This window comes from Phocoena phocoena, chromosome 4, assembly GCF_963924675.1.
Source record: "Phocoena phocoena chromosome 4, mPhoPho1.1, whole genome shotgun sequence".
Lineage (NCBI taxonomy): Eukaryota > Metazoa > Chordata > Mammalia > Artiodactyla > Phocoenidae > Phocoena > Phocoena phocoena.
Window position 1 is genome coordinate 64323720 of NC_089222.1, and position 20572 is coordinate 64344291.

Genomic DNA, 20572 nt, shown 5'->3' on the forward strand with positions numbered 1-20572 from the left:
CACCCTGAAGAAGGTAAAGCAGAAAGAAAAGTCATGGGCCTTTTAGTCTATGATTCAACTGACCTTTCAGTCACTCTCACATAATAAGGACTTCTAATTATGTGACATCATAATTGTTTCTTATTGCTTAAGCCACTTGTTATGTTTTCTGTTACTTGAGACCAAGAGCATTGAACAGATGCATTACTACTGCCTCAAAATACATGGATGTTTGAAGAAGCTCCACTAGAATGTGACTTACAGAGGGCAGGGTTTTTTTGTCAGCTTTGTCCACTGGCACATAGAACAGTGCCTGACAGACATATGTACTCAATAAATATTTGGTAAATGAATAGAAAGAAAGTTTAGAATCCCTATTCTCCTCCATCCTCCACCTCCTACTCATCTTCCTCACGGCTCAGCTTAAATGTCACTTACACAGGGAGGCCTTCTCTGAAATCCTCAAATCTCTTCTTGTCCCCCTAAAACCTTGATTAGGGCCTCCAGGTACCTGCAGTTGTTTTCCACTGTAGCATCTCTCATAGCTGTGCTTAATTACTTACTGGTGTAATTATTTGTTTAGCAGATGTCTCTCCCACTGGATAAAAAAAGGAACTGGATCTTGTTCAGGGCTGTAGCCTCAACCCGGCACAGTGCTCAGCAAGGTGCCACACTCAAAAGAAAAGTATTTCAAAGACAGTCAAATTCTGTCTTGGCTCTACATGAATACTTTAAGAATCCAATTTATACATCAGTCTTTTTGGTTCTTCAGAATATTGTAAGATGCTTACACCTAGCTCAAAGGACCAAGGAGGGTAACATTTATAAAATTCTCAATAACTTAGATGAGGGAGGGGCTTCTTCAAATTAAGACACAGCATGTGGGGGGTTTCAAAAGCCCCAAATAGTAAATAATTAGTTAAGTGAAAGGTTAGAGTCCCTTATGAAATCTAAGAATAGATTTGCAACGTTTTTCTTTTAGGAACTACTTTCATCTTCTTGGTTTTGGAACACTATTATTTGACATTGTTTGCTAAATCAGTTTTATATTCAATTCATCCCTCACTGCTTCTTTTTTTTTGCGGTACGCGGGCCTCTCACTGTTGTGGCCTCTCCCGATGCGGAGCACAGGCTCCGGACGCGCAGGCTCAGCGGCCATGGCTCACGGGCCCAGCTGCTCCGCGGCATGTGGGATCTTCCCGGACCGGGGCACGAACCCGTGTCCCCTGCATTGGCAGGCAGACTCTCAACCACTGTGCCACCAGGGAAGCCCCCTCACTGCTTCTTTATTAAAACTGCCATACATGCCTGTAAGTGGATTTTGCCAAACAAACATAGAGCCTTTTTTATTATATTGCCTATTCCGTTACCATTAATTTGTTTATAATGCAAATTAATAAATTTGTATTACTAAATTATACAAGTTACTAAGAACTGTATTTGTCATTCAAACTCGTACAACACTCAGGAATCCTAAGAAATATTTTGTAAAAGAAATGGACAGGGGGAGAGAGAAAAACAAAGAAGAATGAAGTAGCCACTCAGATACCAGTTTCTACTATTTAAGGAAACATAATCCAATTTTAAGAGTGCAAGTGGCTTAGGAGCATGGTGACACAACCCTTTTCCAGCATAGTAAATGATGGTTTTGACAACAATGTATTTTCTGTATCTGCCCAGTCCAATATGATAGCCATTAGCCATACAAGCGATTATTTAAGTCTGAATGGATTAAAATAAAATATTCAGTTCCTCCACTGCACTAGGCACATTTCAAGCACTCAACAGGAACACATGGCTAGTGGCTATCGTATTGAACAGTGCAGATACAGAACATTTCCATCACTGCATGGCCCTGGACAGCACGGGTCTATATGTTCCTACCAATAATTATTACCAGTGAGTGATGGAAGCATTAGGCTCACCAAGAGAAACATACAAGTAGAGAAGCAGCCATGTTATAAACATAAAAGATCTATTTCCCACCGTATTCTCTTTAGGAACAAATTTCTGAAAAATCATCTTTCCCCTGCTCTCTTTACTGAGAAATAGATTTACAGCTTTTTAAAACTTTCCTGGGTTAAATGAATGACAACCTAATCTTTTTTTCTGCTGAGTGGTCTGTGCATTGCATGCAAACTTACAGTTTGGTCTCATCAGCCTCTTTCTGCATGATTTCGAGAATCATGCGGCATGCTTCAGAGGTTCCCTCTGGTGTGGCATGGATGGTGACAGGCTTCTCTGCAGCCCCGGAGTTCTCCTTTCTATGGATGTCTACCCTGCAGGAAAAGAATCAGGAGCCATAGCACAGCGTCATCTGGGACTGGATCCTAGTCCCAAGAATGCGTCGCACTGGCCAATGTACAGCAAGGACACAGACAGACCAGGAAGTGTCATGAGCACGTTTGCAACCAATGCCATTCTCCAAGAAGGCGGCAAGCAGGGCAGGGGGTCTTCTGCCAAACCCAAATTCTCGGCAGCTCCACTGAGAAGGGAGTATTTCTTACAGGAGTGCCGCTGGGCAAAGGCACCAAGGCAACGTGGTAATGAAGCCAGTTTGGTAAATGCAGTGTTTTGTGTAGTCTTTCCAATGATCTTAGAAGTGAAGAGTAAAGTGAGCGGGATAATACCGCACGTTGGCACAGTGCCGGTCTCTGAACTGACTGCAGCTTTTAAAAGCCATATGTTAATCCAACTCCACCAAATTCAAGCAAGCTTTATGTATCTGAGTATGGACAGAAAACAGAGGCATGCCCTTTCTCTGCCTAAGTTTTTGGTTTCCTGGCCACCGGCAGCCTGCCTTCTTCCAGGCTCTTAAAAACTAATGGCTCAAAAGCTTGATGACTTTATCAGACTTCTTTGGGTAGTTGTGGCTCTATTTGTTTTTAACTTTCAAAATCACATAATTGATTGTATCCTTTTTTACTCTGGCTGTCAGAAAGCCCAAATCCAAGTCTCTGGCCTATTTCTAAAAAAATGGGCACACACTTTGAGAACTAACTCACTTGTATTTAAACTTGCTGCATTTTTTTAAATGATTTTTTTTTTAGTTACTTTATTTTATGTTTTGGACACACTGCGTGGCATGCGGGATCTTAGTTCCCCTACCAGGGATTGAACCCAGCGCCCCCTGCAATGGAAGCGTGGCGTCTTAACCACTGGACCGCCAGGGAAGTCCCTAACCTTGCTGCATTTATAAAGTCACTTTAAATAATCTTTGGAACAAAAAGACATACAAATAAAAATCACTTTCTCAGTGAAGAAAACTTGGAAAAAAAGGGGACTGATTTTAACATAAAGGAAACATCACATAGTATTTGCCTCCTGTACTATCTCATCATTTCACTCCTATGATTTTAAACTCTGGGACTCATATAAGCGTCCATTATTTGGAAGTAACTCAGTCACTTTGCAGAAAACAGTGTTTTCTCTTTCAGGTTACAAGACACTCAACATCCGGAATAAAATGCACTAGGCATGTAAATAACAAATATTTGTCAGTAATTTGGTGCTTTGTAATTTAAGTGCTTTGTAATTTCATTCAATCTGCCTGACTGTCCTAATCCTCACAATACTCCTGGCTTACAGAAGAAGCAGTTGGTGCTCAGAGACCTTAACATTTTTTCTAAGATCATATAGCTATTAAGTGGTAAAACTTGAACAAGGGTCTTTGTTTTCAAGACCTGTGCTTTGTTCATTACATCATGCTGTGGTCTTACGAACACACAAAACTCAACAACCTCACAAGTCACTTTATCCACTACAACTCCTACTACCAGTTCAGTCTCCTTAAACAGACAGAAAACTAAACATAAGACTAATGTACTTTATTTATTGCTCAATGTAACAGTGACTCACCCATTTCCTTTATGTAGCTATTTGTGAGACTCCCTAGGTGGTCTCAAAGAATGATACCACCCAGGGCTCTGACGCAGGAGAGGAGGCAAGAGCTAAGATACGCGGGTTCTAGGGTCCCGTGAAGTTCAGCCCCATACCTCTGTTGTTTTAAAAACATGTAGATGTATTCACAGGTATCAGATAGCTTATGAGAACAATTCTTGACTGTGAGGTCATTAGTACCTTGTTTATGAACTATTAGTGTTTCAGGGTATGACCTTTAGGTCACTGGCATGAAAGCTCATTAAAGCCCCTGGGCTTTGTGTTAGTCTGTTAGTAGTTCCATTTAAAGAAGCCATAGTCCCATACAGCACAGCCCCCCGCTGCTGATGCAAGCAATAGCAACCTGGGAATGGCCGGGACCCACCAGCACTCAGGGGACCCCTCAGAAGGAAGCAAAGGAAGCCCCGGAGGCACGTACCGGGACTGGGTCTGCTTAGTGATGTTCTTTATGGTCAAGCCCTCCTTTCCGATGATGGCACCAACAAACTGGGTGGGGACCAGGATCCGCAGCGGGAAATCAATCTGTCTGGCCTGAGAAGAGCCCCCAGGGGCATGGCCTTGCTCCCGGGAAGAGTGGTCCCCACGCTGGGCTCGCTGAGGGGGCGAAGGGGAGCTCACCTCTTCATCCGGGATGTAGGAAATCTTGAAGGAGTAGTTCTCAAACTGATGCCCGCTTAGCTTCTCGATGGCTCTGAAATGCAGCAGGGGCAAGTGAGCTTTGTTAGAGAACAGGGTTGGAGGAGACCCCCCCAGGGTCAATGGACCGGTTCATTCACTCTCCTTTACTCGTTGCCTACGTGAGTGCCGTCCTCAGCACTAAGGATGCAGCGGTGAGCAAGACACGTGCCATCTCTGCTCCCTCAGGGCTTGTGGTTAACAAATTAAACACGTCATTACAACGTGCAGGCCTGGTCAGACTTGATAGACAATGTGCCAGTCTGCTTTTTTTCACCACTCAAGGCTGTATCCCCATCATCAAAAACTCTTTGTAAAATGTTGGCATAAAATTGTCCTTTTTTAAAAATTTTAATTGTAATACAGTTATTACTGAAAATTCAGAAGTAGATAAGCACAAATAAGAAAAACACCCTAGCCCATCCAATAGCTTTCTTAAATATAAATATATTATTATGTATACAAATGGATTAATACCATACATACTACTTTATAACCTTTAAAAACAATACTCTAAACAGTTTTCCAAGTGATTAAATACCCTGCAATTTAGTTTTTACTGGCTGTTTAACACTCTATTGATTTGCCATCATTTTTGCAACTCATTCTCTATTGTTTTATATATATATATATATATATATGTTTCTAATCTTTTACTACTGCATACAGTATTGTCATGGGCATCTTTGCAACTACAACTTTGCAAACAGGACAAATTCCTAATGGAATTGCTGGGTCAGAGAGTAGGCAGAATTCTAACATTTTAAGTCATTATTGCTCAGTGTCCTTCTAGAAAGGTTTCAACACGTACTACCCCGTAGCAGTTAAGAGAGCATTTGTTTCCTTGAATCCTCAGAAGTACAAAGTATTATGATTTTAAAAGACTTATCAATTTGATAAATCCCACTATTGCATCTTAAAAACTGTACATGAAGTGCAACCATTTTTTCACGTGTCTTTGGCAGCATGTGAAAAAATTAACCCTCTTCTACAAGGTTATTGTTTAGCGTTTACGAATTTATTACAAAGCAGCACTTTTTGAATTCAATAAAAGCAACAAAGTAATATCATGTACAGAGGGCCTACCTAAGTAGCAGATGGACAAGAACTGTAAAGGTTCAGTTGTTGGTATATGTATCCTGCTTACATACGTGTGTAAAAGTCAACAGCAAATGACTACTGCCTTTTTCAATGCAACATTAACATTTTGAAAACTAGTGGTATGAGAATGGGTTAGCCATGTATTCATGGGTGTGGCAACCTTGAAAAAGGAATAAAAGTATAATCCTGGGACATATAACCAATACAGATGTTATGCCACATGTGACCATAATTCTAGTTACAATGACCTGACAGGCACTTCATGGACCCTCTACAAAAAGGAACTTGTTTTTGTTGTTTTTTAAAAAAAATTCAGTCCCATGTGTGTTAACAGCCAAGCTCACAATTAACCAACACTGAAGCAATGTAGCCATGAGTGGGATTAGGAGGTGAATGTGAGTAGGAAAAAGAACCTGAGCCAGGTGCTCTTTGATGAACCACTCCTAGATGACAATATACACATTTGGGCTGATGTCACTAAGGTGGATCCCTCTTTTACTATTCATAGAGGGAAAATGAGGTTTCAGCATCCATTCAATGAGTTTGGACAGAAGCGGGCTTGGGCTTCTTCCTCATGGTGCATGGAGGAAGCTCCAGGTGGAAGTGGCTCCTAGTGGCCATCAAAGCAGACTCTAGTGGACACAATGTCACAGATGTGGTGCCCTCTATTCCTGACTATATCAAGATGCAGCTCCCACCTCGGTTTTGATGCCAAGGCTCAACATTTTTCAAGATAAAAATCTCTGTACAATCAACAAACAGACACTCTGGTATAAATGCCCTGGGGCTCCACTGATGTGTCAAAGTTCTGCATCTTTTCAGAAAGGGTTTATAAATACAGGACTCAATGGAATTCAAAGACAAGCTCCACCCACCCCCCCACGCCCAAATTTGAAGGGAAATAAGCCCAAATCCACTTACGTTTTTGCTTCTTCTCTTGTTGCATATGTGACGTTGACAACGGCAGTTTCTGTGTCTGTGTTGACTAGGAAAGAAGCAAAAACTACATTGTCATAGAAAAAAAAAAAGCTGCCACCCTCTGGCTAATGTAAATAAACTTATTTAGAGAAAAATGCACAAAAAAACCTCACTGCCCTATCTCTTAGAGTTACTTGAATCTCTATCTTTATTCATGTGCATTCATAGGAATTTGTAATCAACTGTATATACACATTTGTAATCAATTGTATATACCACTCAAAACTGCATTTTCACTAATTTTATCAACATTTTTGCACATGTATATGTATATGCACATTTTCTTTGGATTTTTCATTTTTAATGCCTTCATAAAATTGCAGCAAATAAATCTGCCATGACTTTTGCCTAACCATTCCTTAACTGTTGACAAATGGGTTATTCTCAGTATTTGCTATTCTGACTAGTGTTGATAAAAATCACCACTGTGGCAAATATCACTTGATTTGTGCTCTTCTGAATTATTTTTTTAGGGTAATTTAGAAAGAAAATCATTGGTAAAAGAACATAATGCTTTTTAATGATTGTTTTCAGATTATTCTCCTAAAAGTTTGTATCAATTTATTGTACCACTATGAGTTTTGTTATAATTTGCATTTATTTAAAAATAACTGGATATATGTATAAAATAATAAGAAAGTATTTTAATTTTAATTCTTCATTCATGGATAAGGTTGAACTATTACTATTTTTGTTCCCCTCTGATAGATCTCCTTGACTGACTGTGTGAGTTAAATCTAGTAACTGCGTACAATGAATAAAGAAAGTTGACAATTCCAACCCACTTGACTGAAGAGAACACAGAAATTCTAAGAGTGGTTAATAAGGGATCACTCTTGTGAGTTGCTTTATCTTGATTCATAATTGCCTGCCTCTTCTTCCAAAGTCAGACATAAAAAATGAATTCAAACAGCAAGACAAAACTTTCTCAATCTAAGTCAGTAAACTTAAACCAAAAATACTGGTTTCCCCAAAACCAGTAAACATAACTAAATCACATCCTCCCCCACTAAAACATTTAAGCTATTGGGAGACTTGGAATTAACAACATTAAGGTGAGGATAATTCAAGAAAACCACAATAGAGGTGCTTTTCAAAATAATAATAAAACCCTATAGTGCAGGGATCCTTAATCTTTTTTTATTATTATTATTATTTTTTGCGGTACACGGGCCTCTCACTGTTGTGGCCTCTCCCGTGGCGGAGCACAGGCTCCGGATGCGCAGGCCCTGTGGCCGTGGCTTACAGGCCTAGCCGCTCTGCGGCATGTGGGATCTTCCCAGACTGGGGCACGAACCCATGGTCCCCTGCATCGGCAGGCGAACTCTCAACCACTGCGCCACCAGGGAAGCCCTTTAATCTTTTTTTAAAAAAACATTTATTTATTTGGCTGTGCTGGGTCTTAGCTGCGGCATGCAGGATCTTCGTTGTTGCATGCAGGCTCTTTGTTGAGGCACGGGGGATCTAGTTCCCTGACCACGGATCGAACTCACGCCCCCTGCATTGGGAGCCTGGAGTCTTATCCACTGGACCACCAGGGAAGTCCTGGGATTCTTAATCTTGAATCCATGTTAGAGCTTCAGGAATTCTTTACTCACCCTCCCCACTTCCCTGCAAATATTCAAATTTGTGGGTATGTGGATTTTTCTGGCTTATAATTTCCATATGATTCTCAAGAAGGTTAAAGACCACTGTTATCCAATAACTTCAAAGTAGCTGCAGCCCTTATGGGGAGGGGAGGCATAATCCTCAGGAAGGAACTGCCACTGAGATTTCCGTGTCACCGGTGCTGAGCCCAGCCCTTGCCTTGGCCTGGGGGTATTCGTTTTGCTCTCTAATACACAGAGAGGTCCTCACAGTGCAAAACAGAGGATGTGCAACCCACAACCATCCTCTTTCGGTGCTGACACACTGAATGCTACGAGGCCTCGTATCTGCACTTCGTAGTGCTACAGATGAGGCTGAAGACTCCAAAACGGGAGAAAGGCTGCCTTTGAACCTCCCGAATAAAGCTATCCACTACAAGTCTCAGATTCTCAGATTTTGTTCTACTCCTTAGTCATATTCTGTTCTTGAAAGACATCTGTCTTCAGGAAATCAGACCTGTGATTCTGGGAAAAACTGAGCTCCATTCAAATACTTTATTTCATTGGACATGAAAGCTCTCCTTAAAATCCTACTGAAAAACAAAACAACACCCCAGCACTTCTATCCGTAGCTGTGAGGCAGCTAGAAACTGGGTGCTCTCGGGGCACAGGTGCCATTGGAGCTGTGAACTGCCCCCAGGGACCTGGAGTATTTCTTCCTTGCATGGCACTGTCCTAAGTTTAACAACATGGTTTTAGTTAGTAACTTCTACAGGTTCATGTCTGGAAGGTCATCCTGCCTACTAAATCCATTCCTTATTAGAATGTCTTCTTTTCCATTCGAGGGAAATAACAAGAACTGAGAAAACAGAATCCTTGTAAATCATGTCTTCCTTCTGAGCTCTTTCCCTTCACCTTTGGTTATGGGCAGTCAGCAGTATGAAACTGACTAATAGTATTCTTAATATTCAGGAGTGGAGAGCATCTGAATAACTACTGCTTTAAAACTATTATATTAATTATACTGGTGGATAGAACAGATTGCATATGAGAAAATGGATTCTCTGTAATTTTTCCTAAGTGAACTTTAACGATTATGTATGACTCCACTGTCTGTAAATAGTTATTCAAGTTCTCTCTGGGTGCCCCAACTATTCAGTGATACAGGAAGGGTAAATTTATTCTCCCCATTATACACATGTGGAAACTGAGCCAATAAGGTTAAGTGACTTTTACAAGGGCTCACAGTCAGTAAGTGACTGAATTCATAGTCTGCTTTCTAGGTCAGTGCAAAAATAATCTTTATCACATGTTACTGCCTGTCCTATCAGGAGCTTAGAATCTACTTTTCAGGGACTCTTAAATAGCTACATAAGATATCAGCTGAGGTACCCTTTTTTTTTTCTTTAAAAATCATAGCACTTCATGTTTTAGAAGACAAAAATAAGGGCGGCAGGAAAAAGAATATATGTTTTCTGGGGATTTACAGCATTGTTCCTAAGACAGAGGCTCTCAAATGAGTACACACAAAAATCACTTGGGGGTGCTTGTTGAACATACAGATTCATGACTTCTTCCCCCATAGAGTCTTAATTTGTAGGTCTGTCTACGGTGAGCCCTAGGAATCTGCATTTTCCCAAGCACTCCAGGCGATTCTGGGGTAGGAGTCCTACACCTCGAGAAACACTCAGTCCAAGATATTAGGGCTATGTTATTCTTAACCGGGAAGAGGAAAGCTGTAATAGTGTAAATCCAGTTACTTCCAAGTGAATTAAGCTTCCCCCACCCTGACAGCATTTGTCCAGTGCTTGAGTACATTAAAGAGTATAAGAAAAATAGCCTGAAAACCATTCTTTGAAAAAATCGATATAGACAGATGGGTATAGACATCTCTCACATACAGATATACAAACATACACTCTAGGAAGCTTGCTGCAAAGGAATTTGAACTTATTATTTGTCCTTGGATTTGACCCGACCTATAAGAAATAACAGGTAACATCCCTCTCAAAATTCAATAGGCTAATTTCGTCACTTATTACCTTGTTCGACATTCTCCACTGTCCCATACTGAGCCAAAAGTCCATCCAACACCTGAAAAAGAAGCTTTGCTGTCAGAATTTCAGGTCTTCCATAAAAGCAGCTAGAACTGAATAAATGTACAGGACTTTCATTTGCTTATTGGCTCTCAAGTAATCTGTTCACTGAGGAAACACAGCAGAGCTTCGGAGTCTTAGTAATTGTTAACAATCACGTTCATCATGATGGTTGGAACGCACTTGCTGCTTTTGAAATGAGAAGCAGAATAATGTACAAAGATCACTTCGCCTTTCTGGAAGATTTAACCTTCTTCCTTCAGTTTTCCTTTAGGGATCTCCTTATTTTACAAAGTAATGAGATATGTATATGTTCAAAATTTTTCCACAATGAAAATTTTTTTTCTTAAAGGAATAAAGACATTAGACAAAACATTCTGTTTCCTTTAAGGCTATTTTGATTTTGTTTGGGTTGGGGAACATGGGGCAGTATGTTTTTCAATAATGCAGTAAAGCCACTCCTCATATTCTAGCTTATTTTATTTCAAGGTAACAATCTTGTAAGAAGTTTTACAACTCCGAAAATATGTCTTAACTGTTATTCATAGCAACTAATTCAAAATAAACAAAAAACTTGCTCAAACTAACAAAGAACCTTCTATTCTTATGGGTTTTCCATTTATTTTATTTTTCCCCACATCGTAATTTAGAAAGGTAAAAATCTTTTATAAAATCATGGGGATAAAAATCACAAGCAAGGTATGTATTTTGTTTCACAGTTTGTCTGTTGATGCTTGGTTTCTGAGAAGACAGAACATAAGGGATCAAAGTGCACATCCTGCACAACGAAAGGGACAAATCTGACCCCAAACTCAGGGCAGATCATGCACATTAAGGGCACTGAAGAAGGGAAAGTCTGAGGACCTCTAATTCCTAAATGTGAAAGGGAACTATAAAAAAGGGAGAAAATCCCTTGTTAAACCATTAAAAAATAAAATGAGGAAAGAGAGCAGGAAGATAATAAATATAGAAATGACATTGGCCTACCTCCCACTGCAGGTGAGGAGGGATGTTTCGAATCTGAATTTTCCTGCTCCTGTAAAAGATAAAAGCACAGACACAACAAACAGGCTTAAGACCACAGTTTGAGTTTACTTTCTCACTATGTTCACCAAGACACCAGCAAGGGATTTTGATTGTGAATCAAGAACATCTTGTTTTAAGCCATTCGTCAATTTCTCCCTTTATGTCTGTTAGTATTTGCTTTATATATTTAGGTGCTTCTATATTGGGAGCCTAAATGTTAATGAGTGCAATATCCTCTTCTTGTATTGATCCCTTTATCACTATATAATGCCCTACTGTATAGCACAGAGAATTACACCCAACATTTTGTAATAAGCTATAATGGAATACAATCTGCAAAAAAAAAAAAAAAAACACACACACACAAAATGAATGACTATGCTGTACACCTGAAACTAATGCAATATTGTAAATCAATTATACTTCAATTAAAAAATTAAAAGAAGAAAAAAAAAGAGCAGCTTGTTTTAAAACTTTCAATTAGGGATTTCCCTGGTGGCACAGTGGTTAAGAATCCGCCTGCCAATGCAGGGGACACGGGTTCAATCCCTGGTCCGGGAAGATCCCACATGCTGCGGAGCAACTAAGTCCATGCACCACAACTACTGAGCCCACGTGCTGCAACTGCTGAACCTGTGTGCTGCAACTACTGAAGCTCGTGCTCGGCCTAGAGCCTGTGCTCCTCAACAAGAGAAGCCACCGCAATGAGAAGCCTGCACCACAATGAAGAGTAGCCCCAGCTCGCCGCAACTAGAGAAAGCCCGTGCGCAGCAATGAAGACCCAATGCAGCCAAATAATAATAATAAATAAAATAAAACACAGCTGTTTTAAACAAATAAATAAAACTTTCAATTACTTTGAGGAAAAAAATAAAGAACAAACCCAAGAAGTCTGAACAAGCTAAAGAAACAGGTTAGTTAGATGCAAATCTGCCTTTTCAATTTCCTACCAAAATAGTTAGAATTTAAATTGCCACACATGTTCTAATTGTAGAATTATTCCCTTCCTTCTCAACATACATAGTCCTGCAAGTGACCCTACCCCAAAAGGTACCTAGGCTCAAACATGAGAGATGGAATACATACACAGTAGGTTTAAAGAGGATCTTACCTAACAATGCAGAACTTCCTTTTCAAAAATTATTTTTATTTCTAATAGGTAATACAGTCCTAATTCAAAAATCAGGACACTTTAAAGAGGTATTCCATGAAAAGTCTTACTCGTTGCTTGTGTAGCCTTCAGTTCCTTTATGCAAATACTAGTAAATACAAATATACAATCCTATTTTCACCTTTTCTTATAGAAATCTTTGCATATTCTGCACACTCACTGAATCTTGTTTTTTTCACCTAACAGTAATGTCCTGAAGATCTTTCTACATTGGTAGATAGAGAACATCCTCATTCTATTTTACACTACTTGGAGGTACCAAATATCCATCCCCTATTGATGGATATTTGGGCCTTCTGCTGCCTTTTTATTCAGAAGATTTTTCTTTTTTTCTAAGATATCTGATAACTTTGAGTGATTTAGATCATTTCTTGTTTTTACTTAAGCGTTAAAATTAGATAGAAGAATAGAAATACGAAGATAAGAATTTTTCTATCTTTGGAGAATATGTTAGATCCCAGAAAGAAAACACAAATCAGCATTTAAATATTAGAAAAGGTCATTTCAATGGAAGGGCTTGGCACTGAAATCCCATAAATACCGCCTTTGGGGGTTGCAAGAGAAGAGATGTGGTGGCCAAAGTGTAGCCCCATTACTTTTCCTTTCCTTCTTGTGTAAGAGGTATCAAATAGTTGCTATATGCAGCCACACATTTCTCCATGGCTTTAATCTGGGCAATAGCCACAGAAAGAAATGTTACAATTCATGCAGAGAGGAAAAAGGAGAGAGACAGAGAAGTACACAGACAGGGGAAACAACAAACAAATAATGAAGGAACTGAGGGGCTCCTGTTTCCTCTGATCTTTTTTTTTAAATTAAGGGGGACCCCATCCCTCTGTTCTAGATCCCATATACTACTTCTGTCCTGTTTTGTTTTTAAAAAATGAGAATGCATTCATGCTTTACCAGAGCTGCCTAAATGACTATACAAGCCATTCCGTAGAACCTCTAATCTTGTGTCAGGATAGGAAGGCGAAAAAAGAACCAGGAACTAATTTCTGCTTCTGTGCTATGAAGGCTCATTCCTGACACTGCCTTTGGCAAGAGTTCATAATAAAACTGCTGACACCATCCCATACAGTGGCTACATGGAATGCTCCACAAAGGATGTCACAAGCCTAACTATTTATAGAAAAGGCATCGTAATTTACAAGAAAATTGAATATTTCTAAAGAAGAATATTTTTGTTATCTCCAAGTATAAATAAACATTGACTACAACTGCTAAGCAAGAATTTATTGATAGAAATCCTATGGGAAGAAACTTCTGCATACAATAAGATTTGAATAGAGGAAGATACTGTTGCATTGTTATGACAAAGAATGCAAATAATCTAAATATCCACAAGCAGGGAGATGAATAAGTAAATCATAGTAGAGCCATAATACTGAACATTATACAGCTGTTAAAAAGAATGAAGTAGGGCTTCCCTGGTGGCGCAGTGGTTGAGAGTCCGCCTGCCAATGCAGGGGACGCGGGTTCGCGCCCAGGTCCGGGAAGATCCCACATGCCGTGGAGCGGCTGGGCCCGTGAGCCATGGCCACTGAGCCTGCGCGTCCAGAGCCTGTGCTCCGCAACGGGAGAGGCCACAACAGTGAGAGGCCTGCATACCGCAAAAAAAAAAAGAATGAAGTAGACATGTATCCACGGTCATAGGACACTCTTCAAGGCATAATGTTATAAGATGACCGCTAATTACAGATTAGGTTTGATCTGTTTTTTAAGAGCACAAAACTATATGTCATTAAGTGTATATATATGTAAATGCACAGAAAAAGGTAGCTACAAACATTTGGTTGGTAAAACGGGACATGTACTTTTTATTTTAACTGCTTCTGTCTTGCTTGCTTTTTAAAAAAATGACATGTTCACGTCTCATGTCTCACTTACTTTAAAAAATTAACACTTAAAACTCCTACTAGGGCTGCTTTCATGAATCGAAAAGATTCATTTCTTTAAAGTATCCTGGAACCTGCTTTTAAAAAAAAGAGAAAAACCCTCTTATTTTCTCCGTAATTATCAACAGGTTAGGTATCCTTCTTGAAATCTTATTTAACGAAGTATTAATTTGTTTGGCAAACCCCTTTGTTCACAGGGTGTAAATAAATAATCAAACTCTGCCCAGTCCAGATGATCCCGAATCCTAACTGAATGGGTCTAAAACAATGATGCTTCCCTGTAATATCTGGTATGAGGACTGCACATCAGGCAATCAGTTGAGTAACTGGAACGTTCATTAAGCAGGATTCTCTAACAAGCTAGTGTGTCGCATCTCTAATTTTAGACCAGGATTTTAACCCAGGAACGAAATTTTAACCCAGAAACGAAAAGGGGAAATGGAGATCACTGCAGTAGAACCCATTCAACTGGAGTTCAGTCAGGTCATCTGGGAGAACATCCTGAGAGACTGTCTTTCAGGATCAGGGGTGACCAGGATCTTTGGGATCTGCTAACTTCCATGACATCGTCTGGACACTGTGCCTGCTCGTCAGGGCACCCAAGATGCCCAACCCCTTTTTCCCTGGGAGGGATGTCTGTGTGCTCTTCAAAACCCAGCTCATACTTGCAGACAATTCCAGGGCATCTCCAAGAAAGAGTTGTTTCTATGCACTCTTAAGTTTTTATAACAGCTCCCTCTTTGCTATAATCACTTATCTGCTGGCGCTGGTCCTCTCCTCACTGGATTGGAAATTTCCTCAAGGACAGGCTTCTTGTTTACTAGTCTCCTGTCCAGCAAGAGGCCAAGCGCATAGCAGAAGAGGAGAACATGGAACTCTGGGGTCTGGGAAAAGCACTGCTGTTTCTGGCTGTTGTCTGTTTATGAGGCGGACCTTCCGGACCCTAACTGGAGGGCACAGGCTGTCCTTTTCTCCTTTGCCAGGTAGTAAAGGGGAGAGGGAAGACTTCTTTCCCCTCTTTCCTTTAGAGAAGAAACCCAGTGCTCAGCTCAGTTTCGAACAACAAATGTGGATCTTTCTCCCTTTGAAATCCATAAAAGTGTGCCCTGCTTGCAAACAAGCCCAATTTACACAATAACTTAGGAAAGTGATTGGTTTTAAGAAAACAGTTCTTCCTTCCTTAAAAATAAAAAAGAATAACCTCACCGCTCCTTTTGTTTAAAAAAGAAATCAAGCTTCTCTAAAAATACACAATTGACATTTCTCATCCTTTCCACCCAGAACCATTACAGCCAGCTCCTAGCTGGCCTGCCGTCTGTCTTACTTTCCCCTCCTCTCCCATCCTTCCCACACTTAGTGACTTTCTAAAACACAAATATGACTGGTTGCTTCTGCCTTCTTTGAATGACTCCCTGTCACCACATCCAAATTCCCATTCATGACCCTGTTACTGTCCCGTTCCCCATCTCTTTATCTTTAAACCCTCTTGCCCCAGCAACTGCTCTAAACTTTGGGCTCTTATCCTTCCATCCAAAATAATTTGTCACACCTGTAGTTTATATGCGTGCCAGGTCTGAGCCTTCAACATGCTCAGTCCACCTTAAAAACAAGAGTAAACAAAGGCAGTAAGGAATATGATTTTGATTTTTAAAAAAATTTTAACTGAAAACAGAATAAGACCTGCAGTCAAGCTATTAACATAGACACATAGGCTCTCTCCCCAAGGCTCTGGGATTCAGGAACTCAGAATTTCCCACTTTCATATTCAAGTAAGTGCGTTCAGTGGAAAAGAGCAAGTAGTTCAGTCTCTACACATCCAGGAAAAGAATAATATAGCCCAACAGCTATTCTGCTTGGCTGAGGAACTGGCCACTTTGATGGATTCTATATTCTGGTTAATTGGTGACAACAGTATACACGTGTAGACTATCAAATCTTAACTACAAACAAAAAAAAACTTAACCACAGCTCACCTAAGGCTCTTCAACGTGTAAGTGCCTCAGGGTACTTTTCATGAATATGTTATTTTCTTTGTACTGTAGACGCCCAGAGGAAGTGGAAAGCTCTGAGTGAACTTCAGATAAAACTAGATGTCCACTGTTATGAATTTCAAGGACCTGGCAGAAGTTACTGTGTACGGTAGAATCTGTTGCTTAAAATATCTGGGCAATCAGCTGGGTAAGTAAAATCATATTTAATTGTCAAGGAATCTCTTATTTTGAAGAATCACCCCACATCTCTGTGTGTGTGTGTGTGTGTGTGTGTGTGTGTGTGTGTGTGTGTGAAACGCCTGTTTGCTTGTGAGGTGGATAATGCCATAGTTTTTAAGCATACGGTCAATTAACCACAAGTCTGAACTCTAGCCCAGGCACTGACCATGCTGGGGGGCCTGAGTAGGGAAGACTTAACATATATTGTGGACTCCCACCTCATAGGATCTCAGATTCCATTTGAAAATTAGGCAAGCTAAGGATCAGAAGATGTCCGGGAAAACTGTGGGCAAGAGAAGCAACAGAGGAAGCAAAAGGATCCTATAAGAGAGTCCTTTGGGGTTCAATGCGAGATCCTACCCAACTAGGTCCCATCTGTTTCCATAGCAATTTTGAGCTCCATCAGATGACACTGTGGTTTTATTCTTGCAAGGAAATCAAAGCACCATGGAATGTGCATTATCTAGAGGCAGGTGTGCTAACCGACTCCAAGGGCAGTGGCAGAGCCAAGGCTGAAACCACCAGAGCTCTTGGCCACGCCCACTCCTCTAGTGCTATAATCAGATTCTCCTGCATCCCATGTCCTCATTAGTAAGTGTTTGAGGCACTTTCTTTCCTTCCCATTCCTCATTAGTTCTAAAAGTTCCCCTTAAAACTTCTGGACATTCTGTACAAGGGACATCCTGTGCTAAATTGAACTAGGACCTAGGGCTAGCAATGAATCAGGGAAGCAAATGAATCACCAGTGATAGCCTCGGCCAATCTTCTATTCAGCACTCAGCTGCCTTTTACAGTAATCCCCTCCCCCACCCGCCTCATTCTTTCTCTCCTTTCTCTCACACACATACACACAGAGGACACAGGGCATGACTTAATCAATGAAACTAACTGTTGTCACTTTGTTACAAAATTATTAAGAACAACTGCATCTGCCGCTATGGAATCTAAAATAAATGTATTATAACAGTTATTAGAAAACCAAATGCTTTCCACATAAAAACTGTTGAAAAGTGGGGCTTCCCTGGTGGCACAGTGGTTGAGAGTCCGCCTGCCGATGCAGGGGACATGGGCTCGTGCCCCGGTCCGGGAAGATCCCACATGCTGCGGAACGGCTGGGCCCATGAGCCATGGCCGCTGAGCCTGCGCGTCTGGAGCCTGTGCATCTGGAGCCTGTGCTCCGCAACGGGAGAGGCCCGCGTACCGCAAAAAAAAAAAAAAAAATGTTGAAAAGTGAAAAAGAGGTTTGGGGTTTTTTATAAGGAGAAAAACATGTGATCAGAGTAAAGTCCTTGTGAATATTAACAGTGTTATGGGCCAAATCATATAAGGATTAAATCAGATATTATTGTGGTGCCCTGTTGCAAAGGGTTTGAGCCAGGAGAACTGTAGTTATGAACTCAGTAAATTCCCTTGCTCTATAAACTCAGGTCCGCAAAACCATAAACCCCCAAGTGGCCTGAACACACTCATGTTTCATGAGAATTCAGAGACAGGACCTCTTGAAAGTCTACTGCTTGAATATCACAGAAAAGAAATCAGTGAATATGATAAAGCAATAGTCTGAGACTTTGTAACTTACTCATTTACCTCCGAGCCCCTCTCAAAGAGGCCTTGACTTTTTAAGAGGTTGCCAACACAATTCCAGACTTCCCTCTTGAGGAAAACATCAGGAATTCTTAATTGTTCTTGAAAGAGGTAGAAGGAGAAAAGTAATTAGATAATGATGAGATGTTCATGAGAAGACAGGTCAGGCTGCTCCACCTGGGCAAGATGGTGAAGGAGTTTCCCTAGTGGGTCAGGTACAATGAGTACAATTTGCATTAAATGACCATTGAGTTTCATTCCAACTGCAGGATTCTACAAACCCTTTAGAAGGGTTAAAATCATCTCCTGTTAAAAGGAATCAGTATGCTTGACTGTAGGTTGAAACCACCATACACTGTTCTAGTAAAGTAGATAATCACATTCCTCAGATATTCAATATTTTAGCTCTTTAAAAAGGAAGTCAATATTTAAAATTTCTCTTTTTTGATTCGTATTCAGTTTTTAGTGAAGGGGGCTCCTTTTACTGAAGTAGTGGTAAATAGAAATATTTGAACTGAAGGAACACTTAAAAAATCTAAATAATTATTCAGGGAAAATATTTTTGTCAAACACATCTTCAGTATTTTAAAATAAAGCAAAAAAAAAACCTGACATAGGAAAACCATGACCAGTCTTACCAAGGCTTGTGTACAATTTCCTACAGATAACACCATCTTTCCCATCTACCATACTACTCGTTAACTCATTTTGTGACAACAGAGAATGAAATACAGTTTTAGCTCTAGCTTTACCAGAATTTCTCCATGGGCTTCATTGAACACTATTTCTTTCTCATCCTTCAAGTTATTTTATTTGATGAGTTTATTAATGTTTCAGAGAGACACCCAACACATTCATCACACTGTTTCTAGCAGGAAGCTTTCCCCAAACCACCACTATTATTTACATTAATGGGTGCTAAGCATCCCTTTTAAGCCTTACCACTCCCCTGTGAAGTAAGGATTGTTATCCTCACTTTCAGATAAGTAAACTGAGGTACTGATGAATCCCCTGTCCAGTCTCACAGCTGGGAGCAATATTTTTGACCGCGGTCTACAAGTTTAAACCTTTGCTCTTAAAATGTCACTCGAATTGTCATGTCAAGTCACCAACGACAAAATTTACATTTCATGTATATACTTCAGTTCAATGAATTTTGGACAAGATGTACCACCTCAGGCAAATGCTAGGAAAATGAGTCTTAGGAATAGATTTCCAGGTTTTCCCTCTCACTGTCAACCTCATTGTAGACTCTGACCAAAAACATCTCTCCCAGGAAGGGTTATTTTGGAAATTTCACTATAGTGGTTCACCCTTTGCTCCTCAGAAGATGTATTTAATATAAATGCCCTTCAGAGAGGGCAATAAAGGTATTAATTAGTGAACTCCTTCACAGGGTCAGCTGACTCCTGACTCCTGGTTGACAGCTCTCCTGGCCCAGGACTGGGAGCTGTGTCTGCCTGCGAGCCTAATAAGCCTTTGCTCGTCATCACTGGCCCCAGTCAGCACTGTGCTGAATCTCATGGGGCAGGATAGAGTTTGAGAACCCTCCCCAAAATATGGGTTGCTGAATGGAGAAGGGCGGGGTGAATCCCAGACAGGAGACAAAGTTCTCAGAAGGAAAGGACATTCAAGTGTGCCTGAGTACAAACAGGCATTTGGATTCAGGAGGGTGGGATCTTGAGAGGTAAGGCTGAGTCTTTGTGAGTGAAGATCTCAAAGTCAGCTTCCAGCTTTTCAAGATCTGAACCATGTAAGAATTGAAAGCATTTTATTGTGCTGTGATGAAGGTGCCAGTTAACAAAACCAAACTGTGTTTCTCTTCTTTTTTTAAAAATTTATTTATTTATTTCTGGCTGCGTTGGGTCTTCGTTGCTGCACGCAGGCTTTCTCTAGTTGCAGCGAGTGGGGGCTACTCTTCATTGTGGTGCGCGGGCTTCTCATTGTGGTGGTTTCTCTTGTTGCAGAGCATGGGCTCTAGGCACATGGGCTTCAGTAGTTGTGGCTCGTGGGCTCTAGAGCGTAGGCTCAGTCGTTGTGGTGCACAGGCTTAGTTGCTCTGCGGCATGTGGGATCTTCCAAGACCAGGGCTCAAACCCGTGTCCCCTGCATTGGCAGGTGGATTCTTAACCACTGCGCCACCAGGGAAGCCGCAAACTGTGTTTCTAATGAAGTGATTAGTTACCCGTATAAGGCCCTCAATTCATTATCTGTAATTAAGACTAACCAGGGTAAAAACAAATATTTACACATCATATTTTGAGCCCTGACAAAAACATATATAAACTTGATGCAACACAAGTTACAATTTGAGTACATAAATGTTTTACTTGTGTGGTGCAGGGTAAATACAAAACCATCTTTATAA

General features: G+C 40.5%; 1 protein-coding gene across 3 annotated transcripts in view; it reads right to left on the bottom strand.

Annotated features, from left to right (window-relative positions):
- Positions 1 to 20572, bottom strand: part of IGF2BP2 (insulin like growth factor 2 mRNA binding protein 2) — a 157376-nt gene that overhangs the window by 30414 nt on the left and 106390 nt on the right. For 2 of the 3 annotated variants that reach the window (XM_065875967.1, XM_065875968.1), the window contains exons 3-7: positions 11303 to 11351; positions 10262 to 10313; positions 6577 to 6640; positions 4298 to 4570; positions 2124 to 2258 (exon numbers count right to left, since the gene is read on the bottom strand). In XM_065875967.1, the coding sequence (XP_065732039.1) occupies positions 2124 to 2258; positions 4298 to 4570; positions 6577 to 6640; positions 10262 to 10313; positions 11303 to 11351 (573 nt within the window). Of the gene's footprint in view, positions 1 to 2123; positions 2259 to 4297; positions 4571 to 6576; positions 6659 to 10261; positions 10314 to 11302; positions 11352 to 20572 lie in introns of all 3 variants that reach the window. The other variant, XM_065875966.1, reaches the window with a different exon arrangement.